Source organism: Hipposideros armiger, unplaced genomic scaffold, assembly GCF_001890085.2.
Source record: "Hipposideros armiger isolate ML-2016 unplaced genomic scaffold, ASM189008v1 scaffold_54, whole genome shotgun sequence".
Taxonomy (NCBI): Eukaryota; Metazoa; Chordata; class Mammalia; order Chiroptera; family Hipposideridae; genus Hipposideros; species Hipposideros armiger.
In genome coordinates, this window is record NW_017731404.1 from 4,911,339 (window position 1) to 4,939,157 (window position 27,819).

The 27,819-nt window shown below is 41.7% G+C and overlaps 1 protein-coding gene across 1 annotated transcript in view; it reads left to right on the forward strand.

Annotated features, from left to right (window-relative positions):
• The window catches only part of DOK5 (docking protein 5), a 104,098-nt gene that overhangs the window by 46,300 nt on the left and 29,979 nt on the right, over positions 1-27,819 (forward strand). The window contains exon 2 of the mRNA XM_019640926.1: positions 22,276-22,383. Coding sequence (XP_019496471.1) covers positions 22,276-22,383 — 108 coding nt within the window. The remainder of the gene's footprint in view (positions 1-22,275; positions 22,384-27,819) is intronic.

A 27,819-nucleotide genomic window follows, 5' to 3' on the forward strand; every position in this document is an offset into this window, starting at 1 on the left:
ACTCACTTCCTTGCTTCTACCCTTGGTCCTTTTTGGTTGAGATGATTTTTGAGACTAGAAGTTAGAGCATGCCACTACTCTTCTCGGAATTTCCTACGTCTCAGGCCTCACTCAGAAGAGAATCCAGAGTCCATCCACAGCCTCTGAAGTTTCACATGGTTGTGCCTTGGGCTCCTTCTCTGGTCTTCCCTCCTACCACGTGTCCATTCACTCTATGGGCTGCTTTGCTTTCCTTTAATTATGGCAGGCACACGGCCTCAGGGCCTTTGCACTTGCTGTCTACTTGGAATGTTCTTTCCCTGCCTGTTGCTCCCCTGGCTCCCTTATATCACCTGGCCCTCTGGTTGACTGACACTGTCAGAGGGACCTTCTATGAGCAACCTCTGAAGTAGCACTTGTCTTCTGCCATTGGCCATGTCCTTCATTTTCTGGCTTCATGTTCCTTATTAGCAGCTATGGTGTCTTTTATGACACAGCTTCTGACACCAAATATCCAATTCTCCAACACCAACTGGCTGTCCAACAATTCAATTCAATTCAATTCAATTCAATTCTGTTTCAGATCCCTGGGGTTAGCATAGACCCCAATGGTTAAGGGCTCAATCCCATAAGACCACCCTGGTTTCAGATCCCAACCACAAATGAGGTGCCCAGACTACCCACACTTCTGCCTGGCTGACTACACATTGGGGGTTCCTACGGCTCCCTCTTTGGTTCAATAACTTGCTAGAACAACTCTCAGAACTCAGGAAAACACTTTACTTGCATTTACCACATTATATAAAAGGTGCAACTCATGAACAGCCAAATGGAAGAGGTGTGTAGAACAAGGTACAGAGAGGAGGGTCTTCATGGGACTTCCATGCCCTCTCCAGGCCTGCCACCGTCCCAGCACCGTGATTAAGCACCCTGAGCCATTTCATTTAGGGGTTTCTGTGGAGGTTTCGTTACACAGGCAGGATTGATGAAATCATTGGTCGTTAGCAATTGAACTCAATCTCCAGCACCCCTGCCATCCCCAGAGATTGGGGGTGGGAGGGGGGAGTGGAACTGAGAGCTCCAACCTCTAGTCATGTGGCTGGTCCCTGGGCCCATCAAGAATCACCTCATTAGCATAAACTCATGGTTGAAAGGAGCTAGTTATGAATAACAAGATGCTCCTAAAACTCCTATCCTTCCTGTCACTCAGGAAATGCCAAGGGTTTTAGGAGCCCTGTGCCAGGAACCAGGGACACAAACAAAATCCGTATTTCTTATTGTGCCACACCCGCCAGTCTGCTTTCTACTGTACTTGGATGTTGATTGTGTGCACGTGCTAGAGTTAAACTCCATGAGCAGCACATTACTTTTGCCAGTTTTGTCACTGAGTGTTTGGTGCACCAGAGACACTCAATCAATACTCCCTGAGTGAGTTACTTAATTGAATTAAAGTGAACATTCATTAATTCCATAGTTAATGGAGGAAGACCACAGATAGAGGCAGAGACGAGTGAACGCATATCCCCTGAGTCAGCACCCAAGGATGAGAGAGAGAACAAAGTGGTTTCTGAAGAGCTTTCTGGTTTGAGTTTTAGCCCTTTGGGACACTGGTTCATTTCTTTCCCTGGAAAGTCCCTGAGCTTTGCCTGTCTCCCGAAAATAAAAATCCTTTTTTTTTTTTAAACAAGGTTGAATGGGTGTTCCATTTGTTGTGAGCCAAAGGACCTCAGCTAATGCAACCCTTATAAGCCTAGATGAGTAAGGAATTGTGTCCAGCACATAATAGGTGCTCAGTGAATATTTCTGTATGTTCCCCAGCCATTGCCTCTTTGAGGGCACTTAACTTCAAAACTCTAGTAAAATGCCGCAACTGTGAATTAAATAACTGTGTATAAGGTCAGCCTCAGGGACCATGTTTGTCCTGGCCCCATAAGTGAAGCGTTTAGATGCAGTCCTGTTAATTTTCTGCATGCCGGGCTTGAAACATTGTGCTGGCTGAAGACTTGTGAAACGGGTTAGCAGTGGTTCCCCCACTCACCTCTCAGCCGTGCTCCTGCACCTCCCAGGTCTAACCCAAAATGGTCCTCCTGTTTTACGGTGATGGAGGGCTGAGGCGAGGAAAGCAGTGTGGTGGGAGAGGGGAGGAAACACTGGGAAAGGGGAGTGTAGGACTTGAGAAGTGTTCACACTAAAGCAGGAAGACGTGAAGGGCAGCTTCCTGAAGGTAAAGATGCAAGCGACTTGGGGTCTTGTCCCTTTGGTGTCATGGATCAGTCGGGTCCACTTGCTGACATAAGCAAACGTTTGCTGATAAGTGTCCTTATGAGGATGTAGTGAAATTTCACAGGGCCTGCTCTGTGAACCCCCTACAGCTCCCAGAAACCCAAACTCAGCTTTTCGGACCACGTACTCTCCTTAAATGATCTGATTTTAGGAATATCTGTTCCAGTGACTAACACCGAAACAGACCATTGGATGCTGTGCCCCTCCAGTCACAAGGAAGGTGTTGGCTGTATTTTCTTCATTATTCAGTGAGACAAACAGAAGAGTTAGGAGATTTATCTGCCCAAAATCACACAGTACAAGGAGGGTGGGGTTTGAAAGTATTTATGTCGTAAAGAGTACTGTCAGAAGAGAATCTTCACTGACATGCCCCCAAGGGCAGGTAACCCACTGTATTTCTGTTAGTTTTATTATTTTATTTCTTCAGGGCTTGCAATAACTGTGGGACACCTTTGTGAGGGGTGAGAAGGACTATGGAAAAATCTAGATGCAGGTCAGGTTTGCAGATGTCAAACCCTGTTATTTAACCCTTTGAGAATTTCTTCACCTCTCCATGGAGCCAGTTACCCTAAGCCCCTTGTTTTGGGAGAGTTAAATAAGCTGCATTTATGTAGAAACCCAGAGTCCAGGCTCTCATTAAATATTGACCATTATTATCCATTGGAAAGCAGACCACATAAAAACTGTGCTGCTTACTTTTACAACTTCAAATTATTATTATTATAATTTAGGCAATAATAAAAATAGGATAGTTTAGGCCATCCTTTCATCTTTACTGAAATTATAGAGGGGTTTGTTAGAAGTTGTATTCAGGTCTTCCCACTTGGTGACTCAATTTGTTTTGAAGATTTGCCTGCAGATTTGGGGCCAAACACTAAGAAACACATCATTTTTTTTTTTAATTTTAAATGTGTGCACATGAGTGTGATTTTTTTTTTTTTCATGGCAATTCCCAGCCACAGGCTGAACTGTTTCCTCTAACCACTTTCACTCACTAAGTTTTACTCTAACTTTGGCTGCTTTTCCCAGTGAAAGTTCAGTATTCTCTGATCTCTAGCCGAGAAGCCTGCGTAAAAGCAAACCAGGAATTGTTCAACCATTTCCCACACATCTCTCTTTTAGGTTTGATGAGGTCAGATTTCAGAATTGCCAGCCTGACAGTTTTCTCCTCCTTCTCTTGATAATGTCGGATACAGACAGGCTGTTTAACGAACAACTTTCGGTCTGAGGGGTGTCCTCTCTCTGCATTGTGAAGGGTGAGGCCCCAAAGCTGGTACACACACAGTCTGGCGCCAGGATTCATGGAGTTCTAACTGGTGAATATTCAGGGAAGAGATGTATTTGTTCCCTTTGATCCACTGCTGCCAGGGATGCCTGGAAAGTGAGAGGAAATGTAGAGGCTGACAACTCAGGTATTAAGAATGTTAGAAACAAAGATCACCTCCTTAGAATTCGAACTTTCTTGCTGCAGACTCCTGGTTTGAGTATACACCAACCAAGCAAGTTATTTGGCAGAAACCAAGTACGCTTGGTTAAAAAAACAAAACCACAACCAAAAAACTTGACACAAAAAAGATGTCCAATTGCTGGATGCCTCCTAGGGCCACGTAATTAAATTAAACGGTGTTTATTTAGAACTACCTGGACGAGTTCCATCTTCCAATAATAGATCACTCTTTGTATACATGGCTGAACCCTCTGAGAAAACAGTAGGATGCTTATCAGAAAGCAGCCTATTTCTTTGTTGTTGTTTTTTCTGAGCACCAATGTAAAAGGCGAGTGTAATTTTTTATTTAGAACTAGAGATGTTTTAAGATCAATTGCTTACCACAAAAAGTAATGTCTGTGAAATAATAGGATTTTATTTACCGTAGGCAATATTTATTAAGGTTCAGCTTGCCTGGTCTTTTGTTTTACTGAGAAGTGATTCAAAATAGTTGAGGTTTTTGTAGAGGTCTGATAAGGATGCTGAAATAATTGTACTTTCAGCAGAAAGGGCACTGTAGAGAATTTCTTTCATTACTATTTATCTCCAAAGTTGAAAGCTTGAGCAACATGCCTGAAAGCATGGATTTAGTCTTCGAATGACCTATGAGGTGTGTTTTACCTATACCCTTGCAATGGCAAACTTTAGGATCTGTGGTTCACAATTTGCCTTCTCTCTGGGAATCGTGGCTTTAAAAGTCTCCAACAATTAATATCTGTTTTGTGATTTGACAAGTGTGTGGATACATTTTAAATGTGCATCCCTGGGCTTAGAATTTCATGAAGCTTCTTTATACTTGCAATTCCCTAGTCGTTCCCAAGAAAACAGTCCTTAGCTTGCTTCTTTCACAGAACCGTATGTTGTCATGGCATCCACAGCTAACTTCAATTCCAAGAGCAGACCTCTCACGTTGGTGGTATTAGATGCTGTAGGCTTCAGTACTCGCTAACGGGGGTGCTAAACCCAAAGGGCTTTTTGGTAGTTCCCCAGAATGGAAGCTGGGAAACAAAGTTGCTTCCCTAAGAACAAAATAAAACTCAGTACCATGGAAACGAAGAACCCAGTATAAAATAGATTCTCTCCCTCCTCCCCACCCCACCCGAAAGAGAGAGCATTTAAAAGAGAATTTAACGAAGTAGCAAAGAGATAGAGGAGAACAAGTTGAGGCTTTGAGAGACATAGATGTTACATCTCTCCAATGGAAAGCTACGCATCCATTAAAAAGAAAGAGTCAGGTCTATGCCTATTGAAGTGGAAAGGTGCCTTTGATTTGTTTTCAAGTGGGAAAGTAAAGGAGAAAGTTGTGCAGCATTATACTTGGTGTGATTCTCTTTATTAAAAAAATGCATACGTGTTTACATATAAATAGAAAGATAGAATGATCTCACTGTTTGATTTAGGTTTGGCTGCATATAACTGAAGACTCAGAACCATAGTGGCTCACTAAGGTAGAAGTTTCATTTTCTTTCATGGAAAAGAAGTCAAAGTTAGTACGGTATTCTATACTTATCAGAAAGGCCAGATTTCCTCCCTGAGTCCGCTCCAGCATTCTAGAACATGGATTCCACCTAAACGTTACCTCATGGTCCAACATGGCTGCTGGAGCGCCGTGCATCATGTCTCTACAGGCCAGAAAACGGAGGAAGATCAGGAGGGCCAAGTCATTTTGTCCATTTCCCTTTTTTAAGGTTTCCTGGAAAGCTCTCACAGAACTGCTTTCTCTATCTCCTTGCCTAGTATTTAGTCACATGGCTTCACCTAGAAGCCTAGAAGATACCATCTCTCAGGTGGCAACCAGCTCCGATTTTGTTAGTATCGAATAAGAAGAGGCTGGCGATTGGGAGGCAACTTGTTGGAATTGCTCTAAGTGGTAACCTCTGGGGCTAGGACTGGAGATGAGAAGCAGGAAGACTTCCATTTTCTTCTTTATACACGTCCAGGTTGATTGTTTTAAACGAGCATTGTTGTACCTAAAACAATTAAGGAATGCAGATGTTAAAGAAGAAATAAAAATAAAAGGGGAGACATGGTAACTCACCAGTCTATGATCAGCAGCATCATAGAAATGATAGTTCTCTGTCTTGCTGGAGCAATTTTTTAATGTCACAGCATCTTTGCATCTTTGAATGGGTCCTTGCTCGTGACCCAATGCTGGGCCCTGAACAGTCAGACAGCAGAGTGCTCACACGGTGTGGATTTCATGGTTTTCTTATCTATATTCAAATTCTCTGCAGAGATATTGATAGAATGCTAAGGACATGTGCTAATTCTCAGCTGCCAGGTAGCCTCCTAAGGGCTACATGCAGAAGGCTTTGGGGTGTTCAGGTCTGGAGACATAATGATAAGATTAAAAGAGATGGAGTGTTTTAGTGAGGTGGTAGAGGCTAGTGGACACGAATGTGGGTTCTTGAATCTGAATGGCTCTTTCATTCTACTTTTAGTATTCTAAACCTCAGTCTCTCACCTCTAAAGTGGTAATGATAATAGTTCTCCCATATCATGGAACTGTTATATGACGTAAAGAAGAGAACACCAGCCTAGCGATTGGCCATTAGTAAATGCTCAACAAATATAAGATGGATGTTTTTGTTGTAAGCACATGATGTGTTAGGCATCCAATAATTATTTTACGTTTTACCCCCTCTTACAAGTCTGTAAGGGTGTTTTATTTTTATGTTTATTTTCATTGAGGAATAGTGTGTTTTTCCAGGAACCATCAGCTCCAAGTCAAGTAGTTGCTTCAATCTAGTTGTGGAGGGTGCAGCTCAGTGGCCCATGTGGGAATTGAACCAGCAACCTTGTTGTTATGAGCACTGCGCTCTAACCACCTGAGCTAACCAGCTGCCCCCAATCATTCTTTATGACAGCTTTGTTGGAGATATAACTCAGATACCATAAAATTTGCCCTTCTGAAAGCAAACAATTGCGTGGGTTTTAGCCTGTTCACAGGGTTGTATAACCATCACCACAACCTGAGTTTAGGACACTTCCATCACTTCACGGTGGCATGGAAGGTGACAGGTGGGCATGTGCCTAGCTTGGCAGAAAACTTCTACGTCACATGCAGACTGGTGACTGTGTGTGCAGGGCCTGCTGCTGATCACGGCTTTGGTTATGTTTCTTTTCCTGCTGAGCAGCCCTTGCCAGGCCCTTTTTCTCTTGTTTTCCATTTCTGGGTTGGCAATCATTTTTCAAGCCAGGCTCAGTTTGGGGCACAAATCCAGGAGGCTCTGAGCCCTGCAGTCTGAATGGCATTTCCTCAGGCTTTGTCAGGACCTCCCTGCCCAGAACTAATTGCTGTCACCTGACTTTGAAAATTCTTTGAAGTTTTGTCCTGGAATGACGGGGCGTGTCTCAGCTAGTTGGGACAGGGACCTGTGTCTACCAGACCCTAAAGCCTTCTGTCACATTAACAGGCCTGTCCAGTCATCTTGATATTTGGCTTCCAACATGACAAATGCTGGGTTGCACTGCATTTTCAAACACTTTGGGTGTACATTATCTCATTAAACAGACCTGACTTTGATCAAGTAGTCCTTTTAAATCTGGGGTAAAGGTTTTAATTTTGAGAAGACTTTTCTTTATCTAATGTCTTCATTTTCTTAAATTTGACAATATAGACATTTTGGGCCAGATAATGCACAGGGGCCTGTCCTGTGCATTGTAGGGTGTTTAGCTGCATCCCTGGCCTCTACCCACTGGACACTAATAGCACCTCCCCGGTTGTGGCAAGTAGATATTATTTTCAGACATTGTCAAATGTGCCCTGGGGAGCAAAGTTACCCCCCAGGTCAGCACTGTTGATCTGACCAGTGTTCGTTATCTACAGTCCTCTGTCACTCACAAGTTGACTGTTTTTATAATCTGGATGACATAGCAAAAGGCCATTTCACAGCATTTTAATAATCTGGGGTTCAGACTTTTTTCCTAACCTGTTATAATTAAATTAATAATAATAATAATAATAATAGTAGTAGTAGTAATAATAAAACATGCAGCCAGGAAAAGAATATATAAAGAATAAAATAATTATTAGCGTTTATTGAGCACTTACTAACTGCTGGGCACCTTCCACCCAAACCTCTGTGGGAAATACTGTTATTCCCGTTTCACAGACTGGGAACACTGAGGCTCCAAAGGGTAAGTGATTTGCTCAACATATTAACCTTGATTTTATCCCAGGCTTCCCATTTTTAGAGCTTGGGCTGTACCTCTTTTAATATTTGATTTGTGATATAACAAACAATATTTTTTATTTTTTTTGATCATTGTTTTGTTATTTGATTTATTTCACAAGATACATTAGTACTTTTTTCTCAAGAACTGTCAAAATTAAAAGATGAAAATTATAGTTTTGGGTTTATTTTGTAATTTTAGAGAAAATATATTCCCCAAATGCTGTTTGAAACAGCAACAGCTATGGATAGGAACTGTATTATATAACCTCTTTTTTGATAATCATCTCATTTTGGACTATTCTGCTAGTAATGACTTGGCAGACTGTCATTTTATTGTCAGGAATAAATTCAATTCCTGAAGAGTGAATTCAAAAGGGAAATGCTCGATATGGCTGGACCACCAATCACACACACACACACACACACACACACACAAACACACACAGTCCCAAAGATTTGCTTTTGTCCAAACATTGGGTTTTTGAATGCAAGGTAGAAATTACAGTCTGGGAGGCAGACAGACCTGATTCCAAGTGTTGACTCCACAGTACATTAGCTAATATATTAGTGTGTCTATGCTCACATTGCTGAAGTCTCTGAGCCTTTGTTTTTTCATCTGTATAACAGGGACATTAATAGGTCCGAGCGCCATTTAAATGAGAAAATGCTTGTGAAATACTCAGTCTAGGTCCTTCACATAGTCAGCATTCAGTGGAGGTTGGTGAGGATGACGACAGTGATGATGAGATGTTGTAAAATGTAATTCTGCTCATCCTTCAAGAAAACTAAACAAAAACACTCCCCTCCCCCCACCCCCCAGAAAAACAGCCAACCACGCTTGCAGGTGCTGTCAATTTCACATCTCTGTATGACAAGAAGAGTTTTTGAAAATACGTTTCTTTGTTGTAAATTGCCCGTGAAAATATGCAACTGTTTCCTCCGTGGCCACGAAGGTTTTCTTCTCTTGAATTCTTGGCTTAGGATTTTTTTACAACACGGCTGTTTAGCTTCACCCTTCTGCCCTTTTCTGGCAACATCTGTTCCTTGTGTGTGTGTTTTTCTTTTTAAAGCGTGCTTTTTCAGCCATGGGATTCATTTCTCTTCTTTGAGAGGGACACTCTCCTTTCCTGTACCGAACCCTCTCGCAGAATGACTTTTGCTCAGTGCTGCCCCCATTTGCGTGAAGTGGGGGAGACTGAGCTTGATGCAATGTTTCCTTCGGAAATCCTACCAATGACTCAACTTCAGAATAGGCATTTTTGATGAAAACGCTCTAATTTGGGATTTTCTTTTTTTGCCATGGCAGATAGATGTCTTTCTAATTTGGTTAGAGCCTGTTTCTAATTATAGGCTTATATTTATTTTAGTCTATAGGGACATATAGTCATCTTGAGGTTCTGTGGCTTTAGAATGAAACCCTTTGATGTTTGAAAACAATGACGTGACAAATAGCCACTGGAGGAGCCTTTCTCCCTGGTATAGAAAATAGCGTCTTGTAGAATGCACCTTTTAAGAAAAAATGTGATTGTACAGTTTCATTTAAAAGGATGCCCCTCCATCTAATTTGAATGTTTGCAATCTATATATCTTTGGCTTTTTTTTTTTAATCTTGTGTAAAGATGTTAAGGCTTGTTTGGAAATATCAGAACCACTCTGAGGCACCTTGATATTCAAGGGCAAATTTATGAAATTCTGAAAATCTCATGAATACTGCGTGTGACTTTTCCCCATTTATATATTTGCTCATTCATTTATTCACTGTCATTTAAAAATAAAGACGTGAGACCATAATGCCCTCCTAGGCCTGAGGATTCAAGGCAATTAAGATAAAATGTGATTTTTTTTTTTACCTTCTAGCGAGGGAGGGAAAACAAATATGCAGAAAACCAATAAGCAAGGTAATTTCAGATATTGATTTTAAGTTAGTGTGTATGAGTTGGAGGTACTTTAGATTTGGTAGGTGGGACGGTGTCTCTGAGGTGACATCATGGTAGATCGTGAGTGCATGAATGGCCTCAATTCCTTCCGCGACCTTTACTCAGAAACTGTATCCGCCCAACTCTGGGCTTGACCATGTGAGATGAATATTAGCAAACTTGACACAAGCAGAGGCTTAGAAAAGCGTTTACAGATGTCTGATCCTGGGACATGTGAGTAGCCACATCTTCCCCTACCCCTCCTATGAAATGCAGCTAAAAACCCTAGAGACATTATATATAAATTATATAGGGCCAGGCATCTACAAAACCCAACCTAAGACTCTGACAGGCCGAGAGATACCACACTGTCTTGGGACCCTAGGATTGGAGTAGCAACACAGCATTGAGTTCCCTGACTTTTCCTTTTGGCCGCATGTATCTCAGACTTAGAGCTAAAGAAGCCAGCAATTGAGAAATGCCAAGGGGTACCAAAAAAACCCCCAGCAAAACCCCCTTTTTTTTTCTAGCCAAGAAACCAGGAAATGAGGCAGCCTAGCAATACAGAAAACTTTCAGAAAATGACTGCTTTCCCTCAGCCAAACACCACAAGAGTGGACTGTGTCTCCACCCCCACCCATCTGGTGATGGCTGTGGGAGGGGCCTGGGACTTCCACCTTTGAGAGTCTCTGGTGAGTGCGTGAGGGGCATGGACCTCCGCCCTGGAGGGTCTCTGTAGTCAGGAATATACTCTCTACCCTTTTAGGTGCTGCCCTTTGGCATTGTGAATTAAACCAACAAGACCCAGATTAACAGGAGAAACGGGGTGCAGGTTTCATCGATACTTTTATATTTGTGGGGACTTCAAGGAAAAGAAGTGAAAATCCAAAGCGTGCTTAGGTTCGGGGTCATAGACACTGTTTTAGCAAAGGGTGGAAAATGTGGAGAGGGACTAGACAAAGCAAAGGGGATGTGAGCCCCTCAGGGCAGTAAATCATGCGCAGGTGACCAGGGAATGTATTATAGCGAAGGTTGTTTGGTACGGTTTGTTACACAGACTCATCTTGGTGCCATCTCTGGTCTTCCTGGTATAAGAGAAAGAAACACCTTTACAAACATAAGTCGGTGTCACCTTTAAAGGGAAACTGATGACTGGCTTTTAGGCAGAAACGGGGAGGGAAGCGCTTCCTGCGGCTGCTGTTTTTCTGTTGCCTTCAGCTCAAAATAATCCTTGTGCCAAAGTAGCGTAGTTTGGGCTGGTGTATTCTGGTCCCTTTCAGCTGTAACACAGTGGTCCACCCAACATGGTGGTGTCTGTGGAGGCTAAGCAGGGATCCAGGACTTCCACCCCTGTCAGTCTAGAGGAGACTCTCGCCCAGCTGTGATGAGGTGCCCATCCTGTGCCCAGCTGGGGAGCTGTCAGAGGAGGCCTAGTGGAGAGTCAGGATTTTCACCAGCGCCCAGGGACAAGGAGACCACCCTGCTGCGGCATCAGTGCAGAGGACACAAGGAGACTGAACTACCACCTTCACCCACAGGCACTGCTGGTCCCCGCAGGTCGCAGTGGCTTTTCTGTGTGCTCTCTCTTTGACTCCGGCTTGCTGCATGCGGATAAGCCCCAGCTAACCTGCTGGTGGCTCTGAGATGTGGGGCAGAGCTGAGTCACCCCAGGCCAACTCAAGACAACTGTGACCTTAATTGCTCACGTGTGAATGAGCCCTGCCATGATTAATGAAGCCAGGTTGGATCAGCAGAACCGCCTCATCAACTGTCATATTCACGAGAAGCGAAAAATGCTTGTTGTGTTAAGCTTCTAAGCTCTGGGGTGGTTTGTTATACAACAGTCGCTAATTGACAGAGGAGTTTCACCTAAGACCTGAAGAATGAAATGGAGGCAGCCCTGTGAACAGAAAGGGGAAGACGGTTCTGGCACATTCTTTCATCCCTCACCAGAGAGGGATATAACATTTTGGAGGCTGGTGTGTCATGAGCGAGGCAGGAAGCGTAGGAGATGAGGCCTGACAGGCAGGCAGGGGTCAGATTATACAGGGCCAGCGTATGCAATTGGAGCTGAGTCTTGGTGGTTTGGGTTTGGTGATCACTCAGCGACCTCTTTGGAAGTCCTTGTGGAAGCCACAATGAGATCATTTCTTTTTAACTGCACCAAAGGCTAATGGAGTGCATACGACCAAGATTCTGCACATGTAGGCTGTAATCATTATCTCCACATGTCCAGCACTGCGCCAGGGGCTGGGAGAGTTACTTTCCTGTCTCTGCACACTGGAAAGTGAGTCTATGGGCTTCGCTTTGTTACGCTCTTGTGTCTCCAGTGCTTGGGACAGGACCCAGCCTGTAGTAGGTGCTTAGTAAATATTTGCAAAATGAATGAGTACATGAAGGGACCAAAACATGTGTTGTCCTTGTTTGCATGCAGATTGCCACCTCGTTGCATGGTATGAGCTGCTAATCACTACGGAACGCTCCCCAAGCCATACACATACTCGAAATGTATGAACTCATTCAAGCCTTACAGCAACCCTATAGGGAAGATAGTATTAGTCATTCATTTTAAGAGCACAATAAAATCTTCTACCTATAGGCTCCTATATACACTATGTGCATAACTGCATATTCATTATGCTTAATAATATAATGTTTACATAAATTTAGATGCTTAGTAGGCATGACATACTTATAGCCATGCTCAAATTGCACATTTTCCCTGCAAACCCTGCCCCTCCCCCCGGCTTGCTCCGCTAACGGAAACTCCATCCTTCCACTTGCTTGCATGGAAAACATCTTGGAATCGTCCTTGACTCTCACTTTGCTCTCTTCGCTACATCCCATCCCATCCGTGCAGCTTGTTGGTTCTACTTTCAAAATATATGCAGATTCTGACCTTCTCATCCCGTTCCCCCACTTCCATCCAGGCAGCACGCCCCACGTGGTTTTATTGCAGCAGCCTCCTGACTAGCTTGCCTGCTTCTGCCTTTAGCTCCTGGCAGTCTCCTTCACATAACTTGGATTATATTACTTCCATTCAAAACTCTTCATCTCACTTCCCATCTCATTCAGAGGAAAAGCCAAAGTCTTTACAGGAAGGCCCGGAAGGCCTGCTGAATCCGAGCCCCTCTCACCGCCATCTCTGCGTTCTCTGGACTTCTGCTGGCCTCCCTTGTTCTTCCTTCCGCGTGCCAGGCGTGTTTCTGTCTCAAGGCTCATTTGTCGGTTTTTTTTTTTTTACCTATAGCCCTCTTCCCCATTTGATCACTCGATTTACCCCCTTATCTATTTGTCCCTTTCAGATATCACCTTCTCTGGGAGAACTTCCCTGATTACCCTGCTTAAAATCAAAATACCCACCACTAGCAATTTCTATCCACTTTCCTTGGTTTATTTTCCTCCATGGTACTTAACACCATATGACATATTATCTGTGCACTAGAAGACACACACACACACACACACACACACACACACGCGCACACACACGCATATATATCTATTAACTTATCGATTGTAAGCCCAGGAAAGGCAGTGGATTGTCCCCATTTTTGTTGATAGCTGTGGCCCCAGGACCTAAACAGTTCCTTGTACATGGTAGGCGCCCAGTAAATATTTGTTGAATGAATTAATGAGTGATATCAGCTCCCATATTTTTATGCTCATCCAGTAGTTAAATGTCTCTGAAGTAGCTGTTTTTTCTATTAGGTTAGTTAAAAATAGTAACTTACTAAATAATTATTACTGCGTGTGGCCTCTTTAGGCAGTTCTTTGTAGGTAGGTATGGAGAGCAGAGAGGAATTGGAGAGAAAGGAAAAGGATACATAGCTTCCTCTTTCAGTGTCGGTTCTCCCGACAGTGTACTGATAAGGGAAGCGTTTCTTTCTCATGTGTAGTGAAGACCGAAACCCTGACGCTGCCCTTTGGGACATGGATTTTAACTGGTTATTAAGAAACAAAAGACTCAGAAAGAACTTTTGACCCTCCCCCCTTTCCTGTCCAAGAGATTCAGATGGAAAGACCTGTTCCAGGAAAGAAATTTTAGCTTATGCATCTTAGTCTAATATGAATTAAGTGGTGTAGATCGGAAGGCACCAAGCAGGGACCTGGTAGCCAGTTCACCTGCCCCCCAACCCGTGTCCCAAAGAAGCAAGAATTTCCCTGCCACGTCTGGCCTGCTTTCCCTCAACGACCTATGTGTGGCCTACTTCCCTTGAAATTCCATCACTGCCTGCTCCCCATTTTCCTTGGTCCAAAGTGACATATATACCCAATTTTACCTCCCTGTATTGGAATTTCCATGCTTATGTGAATTCCCTGTGCGCACATATTAAAATTTGATTTTCTCCTATTGCTCTCTCTCTATATATTAATTTGATTATTAGCCCAGCTAGAAGAACTGAGAAGGTGGGAGGAAGTGTATGTTTTTTTAAGCCTCCACAGTAGCAAGAATGTTACCAGGTTAAGGTCTGGCTGCTCATCACTCATAAACCAATAATTGAGAGACAAGGCTGGTGGGAAGAAAAGCAGGTTTGTTCAGAATGCAGGCATTCCAGGAGGATGGCAGCGTCCTGTCCAAAGGCCATCTTTCCTTCCTAGAACGGTCAGAGGTTTTATAGACACACAAAAAGACGCAGAACAAAGGAAAGGGGGAGTTAGTCATGCTTCTCATCCCCCGAAAACATCTCCTGGGGTTCAGTTTGTTCCTGATGGTTATCTCGGACCGGTTGGAGGGGTGACTCATATGTCATCTGATTGAAAATAGCAGTCCAGAATTGCAGCCTGGTTGCTGGTGTCTGGAGGGCTGACTCAGTTTCTTGCAAGTTCTGCTGATTAACTAGATTAATGAGGTATGCATGTAGCCTCGGGGAAGCAGAGCAATTAAATCGGGCAGTGAGGGAGAGAAACAAAGAAGAAGGGGAAGAAATGATAGACTACAAACTAAAGTAAATCCAACTATAATTCTGTAAACCATGCTTGACTGCTAGATCCTTAAAAGTATACCGTCACCCTTATAAAAACAGTCTGTGACACATATTGATTCCATGAGAATTTTTTAAACGAACATACTCCTTGTTTGATCATTACTAAAACATGCCTATTTGTATATTTATAAGTGAAGGATATGTAAATATCCTTATATTTAATATAAATAAAATATTTATATAAATAAAAAAATTTTATATTTATATAAATAAAAAAAAAAGAAAGCTGCAAAAGAAGGCTAAGATGGCTAAGATGGTAGGGAGAGGCTAGTTCTTGTAGGTTCTGGAATGTCTGGTCAAGACTTTGGTCTTTACCCAAACGTTAAAAAAAAAAAAAGGCAGCCACAAAAATGTTTTAAGCAGCGGATCGATGTGGTCAGGCTAGTGTTTTCAATATCACCCCAGATGTAGGACATGGATCAAACTGTGGCAAGAATGAAAGCAGGAAAACTCTCTGAAACTCAGGAGATGGTGGCTTAGATCCGGGTGATGGTCCCCAGCAAAGAAGTAATAATGCTTTAGGTTCAGCAAGAAGGTGAAATACACAGGATTCAGGGATGGATGGATTGTGTTAAAAGATAATTTTCAAAAACAGGTACAATCATGACTGTCGTAAAGATGTAGAATGCGCACGTTAAAGAGTCTCCTTAACTCATTAATTACAGGAGAGAACGAAGCAGAACATTATAGCCAGATCAAAGGGTAAGTCTAAGGAGCGCACACGTTTATTGATCCTGCACCGTGGGAGGCAGAACTAGCTTCATCCACGGTGGGGGAGGGAGGTCAATGGAACCTCTACTGAAAGGGACAGAATTTGCATCTTTGTGGTAGAAAATCATTTTGCATTTTTACGAGTTATCTACATTCTAGAGTTGAGAAGAGCTCCTAGCAATCAGAGGTCCATCACCCTGGGAAGGGTGTGTGCTTAGAGAATGCATAGCTTTCCATTAAAGCACAGATTTTCCTCTGTGTGTGTGTGTGTGTGTGTGTGTGTGTGTGTGTGTGTGTGTGAGAGAGAGAGAGAGAGAGAGAGAGAGGGAGAGAGAGAGAGAGAGAGAGGGAGAGAGAGAGAGAGAATGAAGACAGGTGGGGACGGGTGGAATATAGCTCACAATCCTTTTCTATGAACAACTGAGCCCTCTCCATTGAATGAGTATCTCGCTGGAGTAGAAACAGGTTAAAAAGCAGGGATAGCCTACTTTTTATACTTAATAATTTACTAATAGCATTTCCTATGATATAAATATTATTTTTAATGATGGCAATTTCCAGTTTACATATATGCCATTATTAATTAAACCAGCCCCTTGAAACATTTAAAGAATTGCCAGTTTTCATGTTGAAGAACCCTATTCCCATATGTTTGCATATTTCCTTAATTATTTCCTCAGGGGAGTGTGGATGTTCCTAGAATTAATATTTCCGGGTCACTGGGTAGGCATAATTTCACCTCTAGAAAGGTTGTGCTAATTTACTTCACCATCAGCAAAAGAGTGACATAGCCAATTTATTGCCTGTGGGTGCTTTTAAGTATTTTTAATCCTCTTTATAAAATTTTTATTTCATGATTCATTATCCCGTTTTTCCTGGTATTTTTTTTTTTTGCAATGAATTTAAAATGTACCTTGCTACCCACTTTGCAACCTTCTCCAAATTAGCATTTCTTTCCTTGCAAATGAGAGGTATAGTATATAAATGATAGGCATGGAATTGTGCTGTTTACTCATTAAAATGATTTTTTCCCTTCACAAAATATGTGATTCTGAACCAGCTCGTTATTTTGGTAAGTGGAGTTGGTAGCAGCCTGTGAGATATGATTCAAGGATGTCACCAAACCTTCCTGTTACAGTCTTCATCTGTCACCTTCTGAAATTTGGTAATGACAGAGTCATTCGTAGAACTAGAAAATATAACCGTCTTGGTCTCAGAGATCAACCAGATCAAATTCTGAAATTGTGAAAGGAGAAATTATTCAGATGGAGGAGGAATTACCTTCTGGGGCCATTCCTATCTCCTGTTTCTCCTTGGTTAGCGTCTCCACCCCTTTACTGTCAGATTGCATCTTTCAGGGCAATTTCCTGTGGCTGCTGGATTCCACTTGGATGGTGGTGGTTGGTTCCTTAGTCTCAAAGCAATAGAGGAACCCAAGACTCTGGGAGGGCAGCTGGTTCCTTTGGCCAGGCATCAGCAGCTGAAGTGGATGGCTGGGTGTTCCTGGAGAAGTGACAGGTCAGCCCCAGGGAGGGGACTGTCCCCGTCAGCACAGAGACAGCCAGGGCTCTAGTTTACTGCAGCCACAGCTACTAAGAACAAGACGCTGAAGAGACGCAAGGCAGGACAAGGAAAACTAAGAAGTTGCATGAGATACTTTCAATGTAGTTAGACATACTTAGCACGTTTGGGGTTCTGAACTTCTGTGAAGGATACTGAATACTTTGTCACTTAAGGAGACAGAGTGGAATTCTTTGAAAAGCATACACTTCTTGTGACGGCTAGGATACCATGGAGTTCTAGACTAGATAGGGTCTCAAGACCCCAGTTTCAAAGTGCTCCATTAAAAACTGTCACTGTAGGTGAACCCTTGGTACCAGCGAACTTAAAATCACAAATGTAAATGTCACTCTGACGTACCTAAGCTATAAAGTTATGGTCCAGATGAAAGAGCCTATAGTTACTACTAAATGTCTCTTTTTAGATGACGTTAAGTGTGAAAATAAATTTCTTACAGATGGGTCGACCCTCCACATATATTTGTGTACCCTCTGGAGTCCAACTTTTCTGGGAAAATCCTAGGGTGATGGTTAAGAATTTCTTCGCCAGGATCAGGCAAACCGAGGTGGGAATCCTGGCTAATTTCTATTAGCTTCATGTCCGTGAATAAAACCTGATGAGTAGCCTCTGTATCGTGCTCTTGGGTTGTCGGAAAAGTCATGACGCATTTTTGCAGTGAAAAACATAGAAAAATATGTCATGACTTTTCCGACAGCCCATTATTTCCTCCTTGTAAAATGGGGAATATGATAACGCCTGCATCAAAGGGCGGTGGAAGGGTTAACTGAGACAGTGCACATGGCAGGCTTAGCATTCTGCCGTGCACGGAGGGTAGCTAGTGCTGGGTGTTGATGCGAACAACCTGGATGAGAAGAATATTTGATTTGTTTAGGAGAGCAGATGAAAATAAGGTCAGGGTGTGAGAAGTGCGGCTAACTTAGCACTATATGGCTGAGGATATATCTTTAGAGTTGGGAAGAGTGCTCAGAGAAGAAGAGAAAGTCGACGTGATACCAGAAAAGGGATGCTGGCAAATGGAAAACAATCCTTATCTCCGTTTGTGTGTGTGTTTTCCCCAAGTTCATCTTGACCTTGTAGAATAAGATACCTATAAAAAGCTGACTCTGTCCCAAGGACAGAGAGGGGACCCAGCATGTGAATGTGTTCTCCAGGACAGTCTGCATTTATTGGGGAGCACTGATTCCCGGCAATGGATGGAGAGGCCAGGAGTGTGGTGAAGGGGACGGAAAAAGCATCACGTCTACACTTTAATTTTATGGAAGTAAAATTTTGGCTTGTGGGGAGATGTGGAATATATGGGGATTCTCACCCCCCTCTTTCTCCCAGGAGGACGACATGTCAAACAGATTTTTATGTTCATCAAAAAGTAACCTGAGTTTAAACAGTTGAGAAATAACTACCATAGACCAGAGGTTTGCAAATGGTGGCCACATCTGGCCCACTGCCTGAGTTTTAAATAAAGTTTTATTGGAAGAGAGCCACACTATTCACTTAGATACATGTATCCTATCGCTGCTTTCCTGCTACAACTGCAGAATTCAGTAGTTGCAACAAAGACCTTTGCCATCAAAGACTAAAATATTTACCACCTGGCCCTCTACAGAAAACATTTGCTGACTCTTGCAATAGACCATGAAGAGCTAAAATGGTCACAGCTTACTTAGCTTTCCTCTTTTCTTGAGCTTACAAGGAGGCAGTATATCATTTCCTCTCAACAGGAATTTTGTGACCAAAATTTGCTTTCTGTTATCTTCAGAACTGTCCGCACGCCCTCCAGAAGTCTCATGTGTGACTCTGCTGTTCAAAGCAGCGATGGGCTGCTAATAAGTTTAGGAACTCTAAGCAAATCCTTAATTGTTTCAGCTGCTTCTTGGCACTGGAAATCTTGGTGAACTTACTAGGATATTCTTTGTTAGGAAAAGAAGCTAGTAAAAATGTCAGGGATTTGAAACCAGAGCTAAGCACTTATTAAGGATATCAAGTTTTAAAGAAAGAAACGACAGTGAAAAAATAGTGCAAGTCATGTAAGGGTTGGTGACAGTCTAAGGCTGGAAATGAGGTATAATAAAGTCACCACCACCACCACCAACAACAAAATACACACCAAAGGAGATTTTCATGGAGACTAGTTAGACTGGTCTACACGTTACCATGTTCACAGAGTCTTCCTGTTTCATTTTCTCTAAACAAAACTAAGATATTTAGGATAAGTTTTTAATCCTTTAGTACCACATGTCTTTTCTAGTGTTCTTAGGACAGAAAGTTGATGGCAGTTGAAATTGGGAGTTTACTGAGTAGATTTACGGTTTACCTTCAGTGTGCCGCTCAAATCCACGGTGGCATCACACATGGCCACCGAGGCCACTTGTCAATAGGCTTTTTTGGACATAAGCCAGGCAGATACCGGTTCACATGAGACGAAGATGAAAATATTTTTGAAAAAGTTAGAAATGCTATCATCCAAGATTGGGTTTGAAAGTTGAGGCATAATTAGGATAGTTAAAATATCTAACTCAGTGAAAATAATTTATTTTTTCAGTAGTGGGCATATTTCTTGCATACCTTTAGCTTTCTCAATTTCTAACACATTTTCAGGGACATGTACAAAAGAAAGTGGTTGCCACCAAAAGAATGACAGTGAGAACACTATTTTCCACATCTTTATTTGAACGATCAGAGTGACAGTCATTTCCACTATAATTACAGTCCTCTCTCTGGTGGTGGTGAAATTTTAAGGGAACCGTTTGTCTCATCGGTTATTCAGACACGTTTGATGTTGGTAAGACTTCTTTTTGCCGTCCACAGTGCTGAGAATGTTAATTTTCACGACTGGATCTCCATCCTGAAAAGGATTTTGTGATTGAACTCTTAGCTATGGTTCTTGGAGCTTGACTTCTTACGGTTACTTGGTCTAGTGATTAATTAGGCTGTGGTCTGACAGCAGAGGTAGGACTGGTGAAGAGTGTAGATAACTGTTATTAGAGTAGGCTGTAATTTTAAGATCTTGGCTAAATATCTCTACATTTTACCATTTGAATATAGAGATACGTTTAAATTATTTAATTATTTTGAGATAATTAGAGATTCACCTCCAGTTGTAAGAAATATCACACAGGTTGTCAGGTAGGCACTTGTCTTATTAGGGAGACCACTGCATGGATGGTGTAGATGCTTCACCACTGCACTGTACACCTGAAGCTGAACTGAATGACAATGAATGTCACCTATAATCAAATATCTATACAGTCACGGGATGTGGAGTAGAGCATAGTGAATAGAGTCATTGGAATTGTAACAGCTACATACGATATCACAGGGGTTGTAAATTGGGGGAGGGAGGTTATCACTCTGTGAGGGGTGTAAATGTCTATTACATTGTTTTGTACACCTGAAACTACTACTAATAATTTTTTAAAAAAGAAATATCACACAAAGATCCTGAACCTGTACCCAGTTTCCTTGGTGATAACAGCTTCAAAACTACAGTGCAATATTATAACCAATTGACATTTACACAGTCAAGACACAGGACAATTCTGTTGGGTTTGGCTTCCCCCACCCCCCCTCCCCCACTCAGCATAACTCTCTGAAGACGCATTCAAATTGTTTCAGTATTGTAGTTCATTGGTTTTTAAAGCTAAAGTAGTATTTTCTGATATGGGTGTAATACAGCTGGTTTAACCACTCAGCCATTGAAGGATATTTGGGTTGGTTCCAGTTTTGCACTGATAACAAATAAAGCTACTGTGAACATTCATGTACAGGTTTTTTGTGTGTGGGTGGGGAAGTTTGCATTTTTCTGAGATTGGTTCCTAAGAGTGCAACTGCTGGTCATATGTTGCTTATGTAGTTTTTTTAAGAAGCTGCCAAACTGTGTTTCAGAGTGGCTATGCCGTTTTACATGTCCACCAGCAATGTATGAGTGACCCAATGTCTCGGCAGCTCTGTCAGTGTTTGATGGCATTGTTGTTGTTGTTATTATTATTATTATTATTATTTTATTTCAGCCAGTCTAATAGGTGTGTGGTGGTAGCTCATTGTGGTTTTAATTGACGTTTCCCTGACGGCTAATGCTGTTAAACATCTTTTCATGTGCTTCTCAGTCATCTGTATATCCTCTTTGGTGAAATGTCTGTCCCTTTCTTTTTGTCCATTTTGTAATTGGATTGTTGGGTTTTTTACTGTTCAGATTTGAGAGATCTTTATATATTCTAGATACTAATCCTTTGTCAGATATGTGCATTTGCAAATATTTTCTCCCAGTCTGTCTCTGTCTTGTCTTTTTACCCTCTTAACACGGTTTTTCACATAGCAGAAGTTTTAAGTTTCGATGAGGTACAATTGGCAAGTTTTCTCCTTTATGGATTGTGCTTTTGTTATGAAGTCTAAGAACTCTTTGTTTAGATCATCATCCCAAACATTTTCTCCTTTGTTTTTCCCTAAAAAGTTTTATAGTTTTGTTTTATATTTAAGTCCATTTGGATTTAATTTTTGTATAAGATGGGTGTTTTAGGTTAAAGTGTTTGTTTTTTCCCTAATGACATTCAATAGTTCCAGCATCATTTGTTTAAAAGGCTACCCTTTCTCCATTGAATTCCTTTTCTACTTTTGTCTCCATGTTATAGCCCTTGATAAATTCAATGACTGTGAGAGATGAAAGCCAACAGAATTGATTTTAATTACTATATTGTTTTACTGATACCTCTGGATATTTAAGAAACGATACACCGAGACTGTCTCTCAAACTAGCAAGGAAGTCTTTAGAATATCCCAGATCAATGATTTCCATATTTAATTGCATTTGAAATCAGAGCATGTGCCATGTATGCCTATATTTTTTGTACTGATTTGAGATTTTTATCTCTGGGAGTTTTTCTGAAATGTTTCTCCTGATCTTGTAAACAAAACATGAAGAAATTTGCCTTCAAATACTTATTTTTTCTTTTGATTCCTGTCATTGTCTGAACAACATAATACACCCATTGTGGAAGCAATTTTGTTTTTAATTTTATTTCCCAAAGCAATATCACATTGATGGCTTGCGAATATTTTACAGGTGAAGTCATAAAAAAGAAAACATTTAAATGCAAATGTCAGTACATAATATCTGAGTTGGTAGTGATGCTGAGTGCAGTCTTTGTATATCCTTCCAGATTTATCAACGATGCTGGTTAGTATTCAAGAAAGCCTCAAGCAAAGGTCCGAAGAGACTGGAGAAATTTTCCGATGAACGTGCTGCGTATTTTAGGTGTTATCACAAGGTAAGACTCGATTGCTGTTGCTTTCCAGAAATTTATTCACAGTAGGTGACTCAAGTTGGTTAAGTCTGAAAACTCATGTAGATTAGTTAACACAGGTATGAACAATACTTTTTCCGAGGACCAAACGTCTCTAAAATAATATCTGCTTGCCAATTGTTTAAAATAATTGACTAATATAAAGTTACTCTTCTGGTTTCCAGTCTCTAGTGTAGAACTTACCACGTTGTTTTGTAAATTTTAGTTTGCATAATAGACACCACTTCCAACCTCAAAGCTCCTTGAGGGTAAGAATTGGATCTCCTGTGTCTAGCACTGTGGCTGGTGCAGAATAGACCCTCATCAGAGCCTGGAATACGGGGAGAGGACAGGGGAGGCTGGGGAGAGCCGGGAAGAAGCTGGAAAACTGGTGATTGATGGAGGAGGAGGAAGTGCCACCTATTAGTTTATGCCTTTAAGTTTTGTAACTAAATGCAATTCAGACTTTCAGTTTCCTTAGTAGTAGTGAGATTTCCTCACTAAAAAATAGTAATTGTGTGTGAAAATATATGATTTAGGAGTGGAAAGTTAAGGTAAATACGAGGTATACTTACTAATGGGATTCACAAATTAGGCCCGTCTTTCCCTCAACATGGCAATGTGTTTTTCTTGGTTTTTGGGAATGGGCAGCCCATGTATTTTCTCTTTTCATGAAAATGTGTAAAAGCACATGGTTAACGCTTCTTTTCCCCCAAGGCTCTAGCTATTCTCCTAGTGTGAAAATACTACTCTTTTGGCTATGGAGGAACCATGCTTATTTTTATGACAGAACATTTTAATTGTTTTGGTTTTCCATATTGAAGATTCTTATCCTCGTTTGGTGAGAATTTACAAGGGCTGGGGCTACTTGCCATTTAAAATTTTATGCGAAACCACTAGGTCCATGAGCACAGAAATTTGACCAGGTGAGAGAAAGTCATTCATCTTCCCTTTTGTGCCAATTTTCCAAAAGTGGTGACTTTACAACATCTTATTAAGGCTCTATGTTGACACCTTGGTTTAGACAATACATCACCATGGTAATTTGTTTTAGCAGCTGAACGGAGTAAGACACCATCAGAGTCTGGTTCTGTCTGGTCCTTGTGTGTGTCAGTCTGTCCTTCCTCGTTTTGGTAGAGTTCCAGATACATCCAGAAATACCTGATTCTTCACAATACCTGCCTTTCTGAATGTAGAAAAACAAATAGGCCATGCTTTGCTTACAGACCTTTACATACCTACGAGAAGAAAGAGGACAAGCAAATACTTTCTAGAAACTCCCCAAACCCAGTTCATGAGAAAATGGTTTGGCTCTGTGTTCAGTACGCACAGAGACTCTCAACACATCGCACAACTTCTGTTGCTTCGCTGTGGTCCAGGGCACTGGGCTACCTACTTCTCGGCCCTCTAGAACCTATTCAAAACACCTATATCATACTGTGATACTCCGCCTCAAAACCCTCAGCCGAGTCCTCGTACTGGCCTACACATGCCCATGATCGGACTCCCTGTGGCCTGTTTAATCCCATCCACTCAGTTTCCCCCACCCCACCCGACTCTGCTGCAGGTACCCTGGTCTCATTTCCCCCTGAGCATGTCAAGCACATTCCTACCTTTGAACTGTTTTTCCCTTTCCTTGGAATGCTCTCCCTCTAAATATCCACATAGCTCAGGTCTTAGATTCCTCCCCTAAGGCCATTTCTTGACCCCACTATTTAAAATTGAATCTTTGACACTCCTCTCCCCCCAACTCCCTTTGTTTTTCTCTTTAGTGTTTATCTCTGCATATATATTTATTTGGTTGTTTCTTATTGTCTTGGCCACACAAACACCATAAAATAAGGTCCACAAGGGCAGAGATTTTTTTTCAGGGGGAGGCATGGTTCACTATTCGTTAGCAGTGCCTAACACATAGTAGGCACTTTTTACACTATCGGTTGAAAAGCAATGGATATTATCAACAGAAGACAAGGAATACATATAGATGTCTACGTGTCATACTTTTATTTAGCTTACCAGAAGAAACATGTCCTTGAGACATCTGAAGCCAGGAAAAGGAATTTTGATTTGGAGGCAGTGGAGGATGTTGGGGGCAGAGAAATCCAGGACTGGAAGTTTTATGAGGATTAGACTCAAATGTAAAAACCAAAGTGGACTGAAAAGCTTCCCCCTTGGAAGTGAAACAAGTGAGGGGACATTGAGGACAAACTTGCCCTCTTCTAGATTGCTACCTGCTGGCTTTGGAATTTAATATGCAAATCTTTAGGGAACGTGGCTGAGCCACATTCTCTTTCATCTCTAATAATCATTAACTAAAGCTCAAAGCATTAGAGTGGAAGAATTGTCAACGTTAAGCCTCCAAGCCCTTGATGAGCTCCTGTAACTGATTCACCCCCTTCCTCTTCTAGAGCTGATGCATTTAGTATTAACCTCCGGGGTGCATATAAAAAGCAAGACTCACTCAGAGATATGCATTTTTTATCTAAATGCTGTTTAATTTATGAATCTTGATAATAAAATAACCGAGGTTGTAGGTAGCACATCGTGGCCAGATTTCAGAGTGTATTCAGCTATAAATCAATTTCCAAAAGAAATGAGGGCCTGTCCGTTCTGCTCTTTGGTCAATACAGAGATGATGGCACACAAGCACACGTATCTCGCCTGTGGGGAGTCTGTACCATTTATGAGAACACTGTGCTGTTTCATTTCATTTTAAAAGGGTTTAAAAAAAAAAGCCAATTTTGCATAGCTAATTCTTTTTAGAAGTTTTAAAACAAGACATTGGCTGGAGAATTTTAAAACTTGGTGCTTTCCTCACTGCATGTGTAGCTAAAGGTGCTCTCAGACAAAAATTGGAAAATAAATATATGAATAATGCACATACAGAACAATTCATTTTTCAGGAAGTGCTCCTCAAGGACCCACAGCTGTCAGAAGCGGCTGTGAATTTGATTAACATTAACTGCAACAATATTAAGACTCCAGTGGCCTCACGTAGAGTTCCTCACCTTCTTGTCAAACTCAAGTTCACTGTTTTCATTCAGGAAATCAAAGTTGCTCACACTTACCAGAAGGGGTTGGGCATTTCTACGCATAGTTTTACTTTCTTGGTAATGAGTAACAATTGGGAGGAAATCTAAGTGGAAAGATTTTCTAGTTGTTTGAGACCAAGGCAAATGGTGGGGCGGAAGTATGTACGCTGGATCGGAAGTTGGGAAACCTGCTTTCTAGCCCTGGCGTTGTCACTGTATGTGTCCTGCGAATGGCTTAACTTCTGGGTAAAGGTGACCTCCAAGGCAAGTCCCAGTGCAGCTTCTCCTGCCATCATCACACAGTGCTGAGTCCATAGGATTCATTTCACCTTGGATCAAAAAGACGGTTCCAACAAGTTCTCTAACATAGTGTTTCCTAAAATGTGCGCTAGAGAGCGTGGGAAAGGAGAGCTCTGGGAGGACCAGGGTTCTGTGGTCAAGGAAGTTTGGGAACTGCAACCTTTTCATCCTCATTCTTGAGATTCCTAGCCCGCTGTAGCTCATCACAGCCTGGAGGAGTCCTACAGTTCAGAAACCTGAGTAATTTTAATTCAGCATTTCCAAAACTGACTGGGCCACAGAGCCATCATTTTTTTTTTTTAATTATGTATTCCGTGGACAACTAGATTTAATTCTAAGGAACACAGTTTTGTATATGCTGCTTTTGTGTGTTACCTTGTTTATGAAATGTGCACTTGCCCCATTGTTATTTCAACAGTGAGCAACTAGGATGGATTAACCATTCCTATTTCACTGAAATCATAGGGTCAACGTGTGTCTCGTATGAATAAATGTGAATGTATTTGAAAAACGGAAGACTCTCTAACTGCAAGGAATGGTTGCCATTATTATTCTTGTCATTCTGCCAAGCCCCTTTAGGCTTATTTGTTTTGTCATTCTATCCTTCCTTAGTGACTAGGTCACCCTTGCATCTCCCGAGATCAGTCACAGACCTTGTTCTTGGTTTCTGCAAAAATAGGATTCCAGGTTCTTCATAGTGAGCTAATGTCCTAAAAATGATTTCTCTGGCATTTCTGCCCACTTATCGCTTCTGTGTGTGTGTGCCTGTGTCATAACTTTTCCCAGTGACTCACTCTTTTTTTATGTAGTTTCTCCTTCTGAAACATTTCCTCTTCTGATGTGGCTGTCGACAATATGTCTTTTCAAAATCTTAAAATACGTCATAGTCTCTTTTTTCTGTAGTTTCAGTACTTTGAAGTCATCCTCTCCTTATGCAAGAAACTGTCTACCAGGCCCTGTTCCGGAAGTTGCCCTCACTTATGCCAATGAGGACATGACTCTTCACAGCCCCATAAATTAAATTATAGCTTATTACTCAGATGCTTTCCCCAAATGGTAAATGCTCCACGCTTCTATTTCTAAGGCAGAGGTAGAGTGGGTAGAAGGCGTGAACGGTAGTACCCAGACCACATTTTTCTGATCTAAGTACTTGTACTAATAAGGAGGTATATAGGTATGCACCAGTGTGCCAAGGCTCCCAAAACATGTTCGAGACTGAATTCACTATCTTTCCTACCCAGCTTGGTTCCATTCTGGGATTCTCTGTCGCAGTGTATGGCACCAGTATCTATTCTCTCGTTCAAGTCAGCAGCCAAGGTGTTATCCGTGCCGCTCCGTCTTCTTTAGCCCCTCCCTTGACCAGTCCATCACCAGGTTTGCACATGCTCTCCCCGCGTGGGTACCCTTCCTTCTCTGATCCATGTGGCAGACGTTTATTGATCCCTCAAAATCTCTGCTGTGTCTTCCTTCACCTTCCCTGTGATTCTCCCCGACTTACCCCGAGTTAGTCCATTTCCTGGACCCCTTCTGCACGGATGTGCTGCTCATGCTGACCGTAGTGACTTCCTATCATGTGGGTGGCTGGTACTGTGTGATCGGTGCTGATCTCTTGCTAATACTTCTTCCTTGGTTATGGATAGCTGATTTTTAGTTGGACACAAGGCTACCTGTGTGGTGATAGCTCACTGTGATTTTAATTTGCATTTCCTAATGGCTTATGATATTGGATATATTCCCATGCACTTATTTGCCATCTCTATGTCTTTTTCTATGAAATAGCTCCATGTATTTTACCCATTTTTTTAAACCGGATTTTTTTAAAAACTGTTGAGTTTGGAAGTTTATTTATATAGTTTAGATATGTGATCGCAAACGTTTTCTTCTATTCCATAGCTTATCTTTTCATTCTCTTAACAGGGTTCTTTTGCAGAACAAAAGTTTTAATTTTGATTTGGTCTGGTGTTTGAATTTTTACTTTTATGGATCGTTCTTTTTGGTGTCAAGTCTCAGAACTCTTTGTTTAGCGTTGGATCCTGAATATTTTCTCCTTGTTTTATTATTTTTTTAATTCTAAAAGTTTCATGGTTTT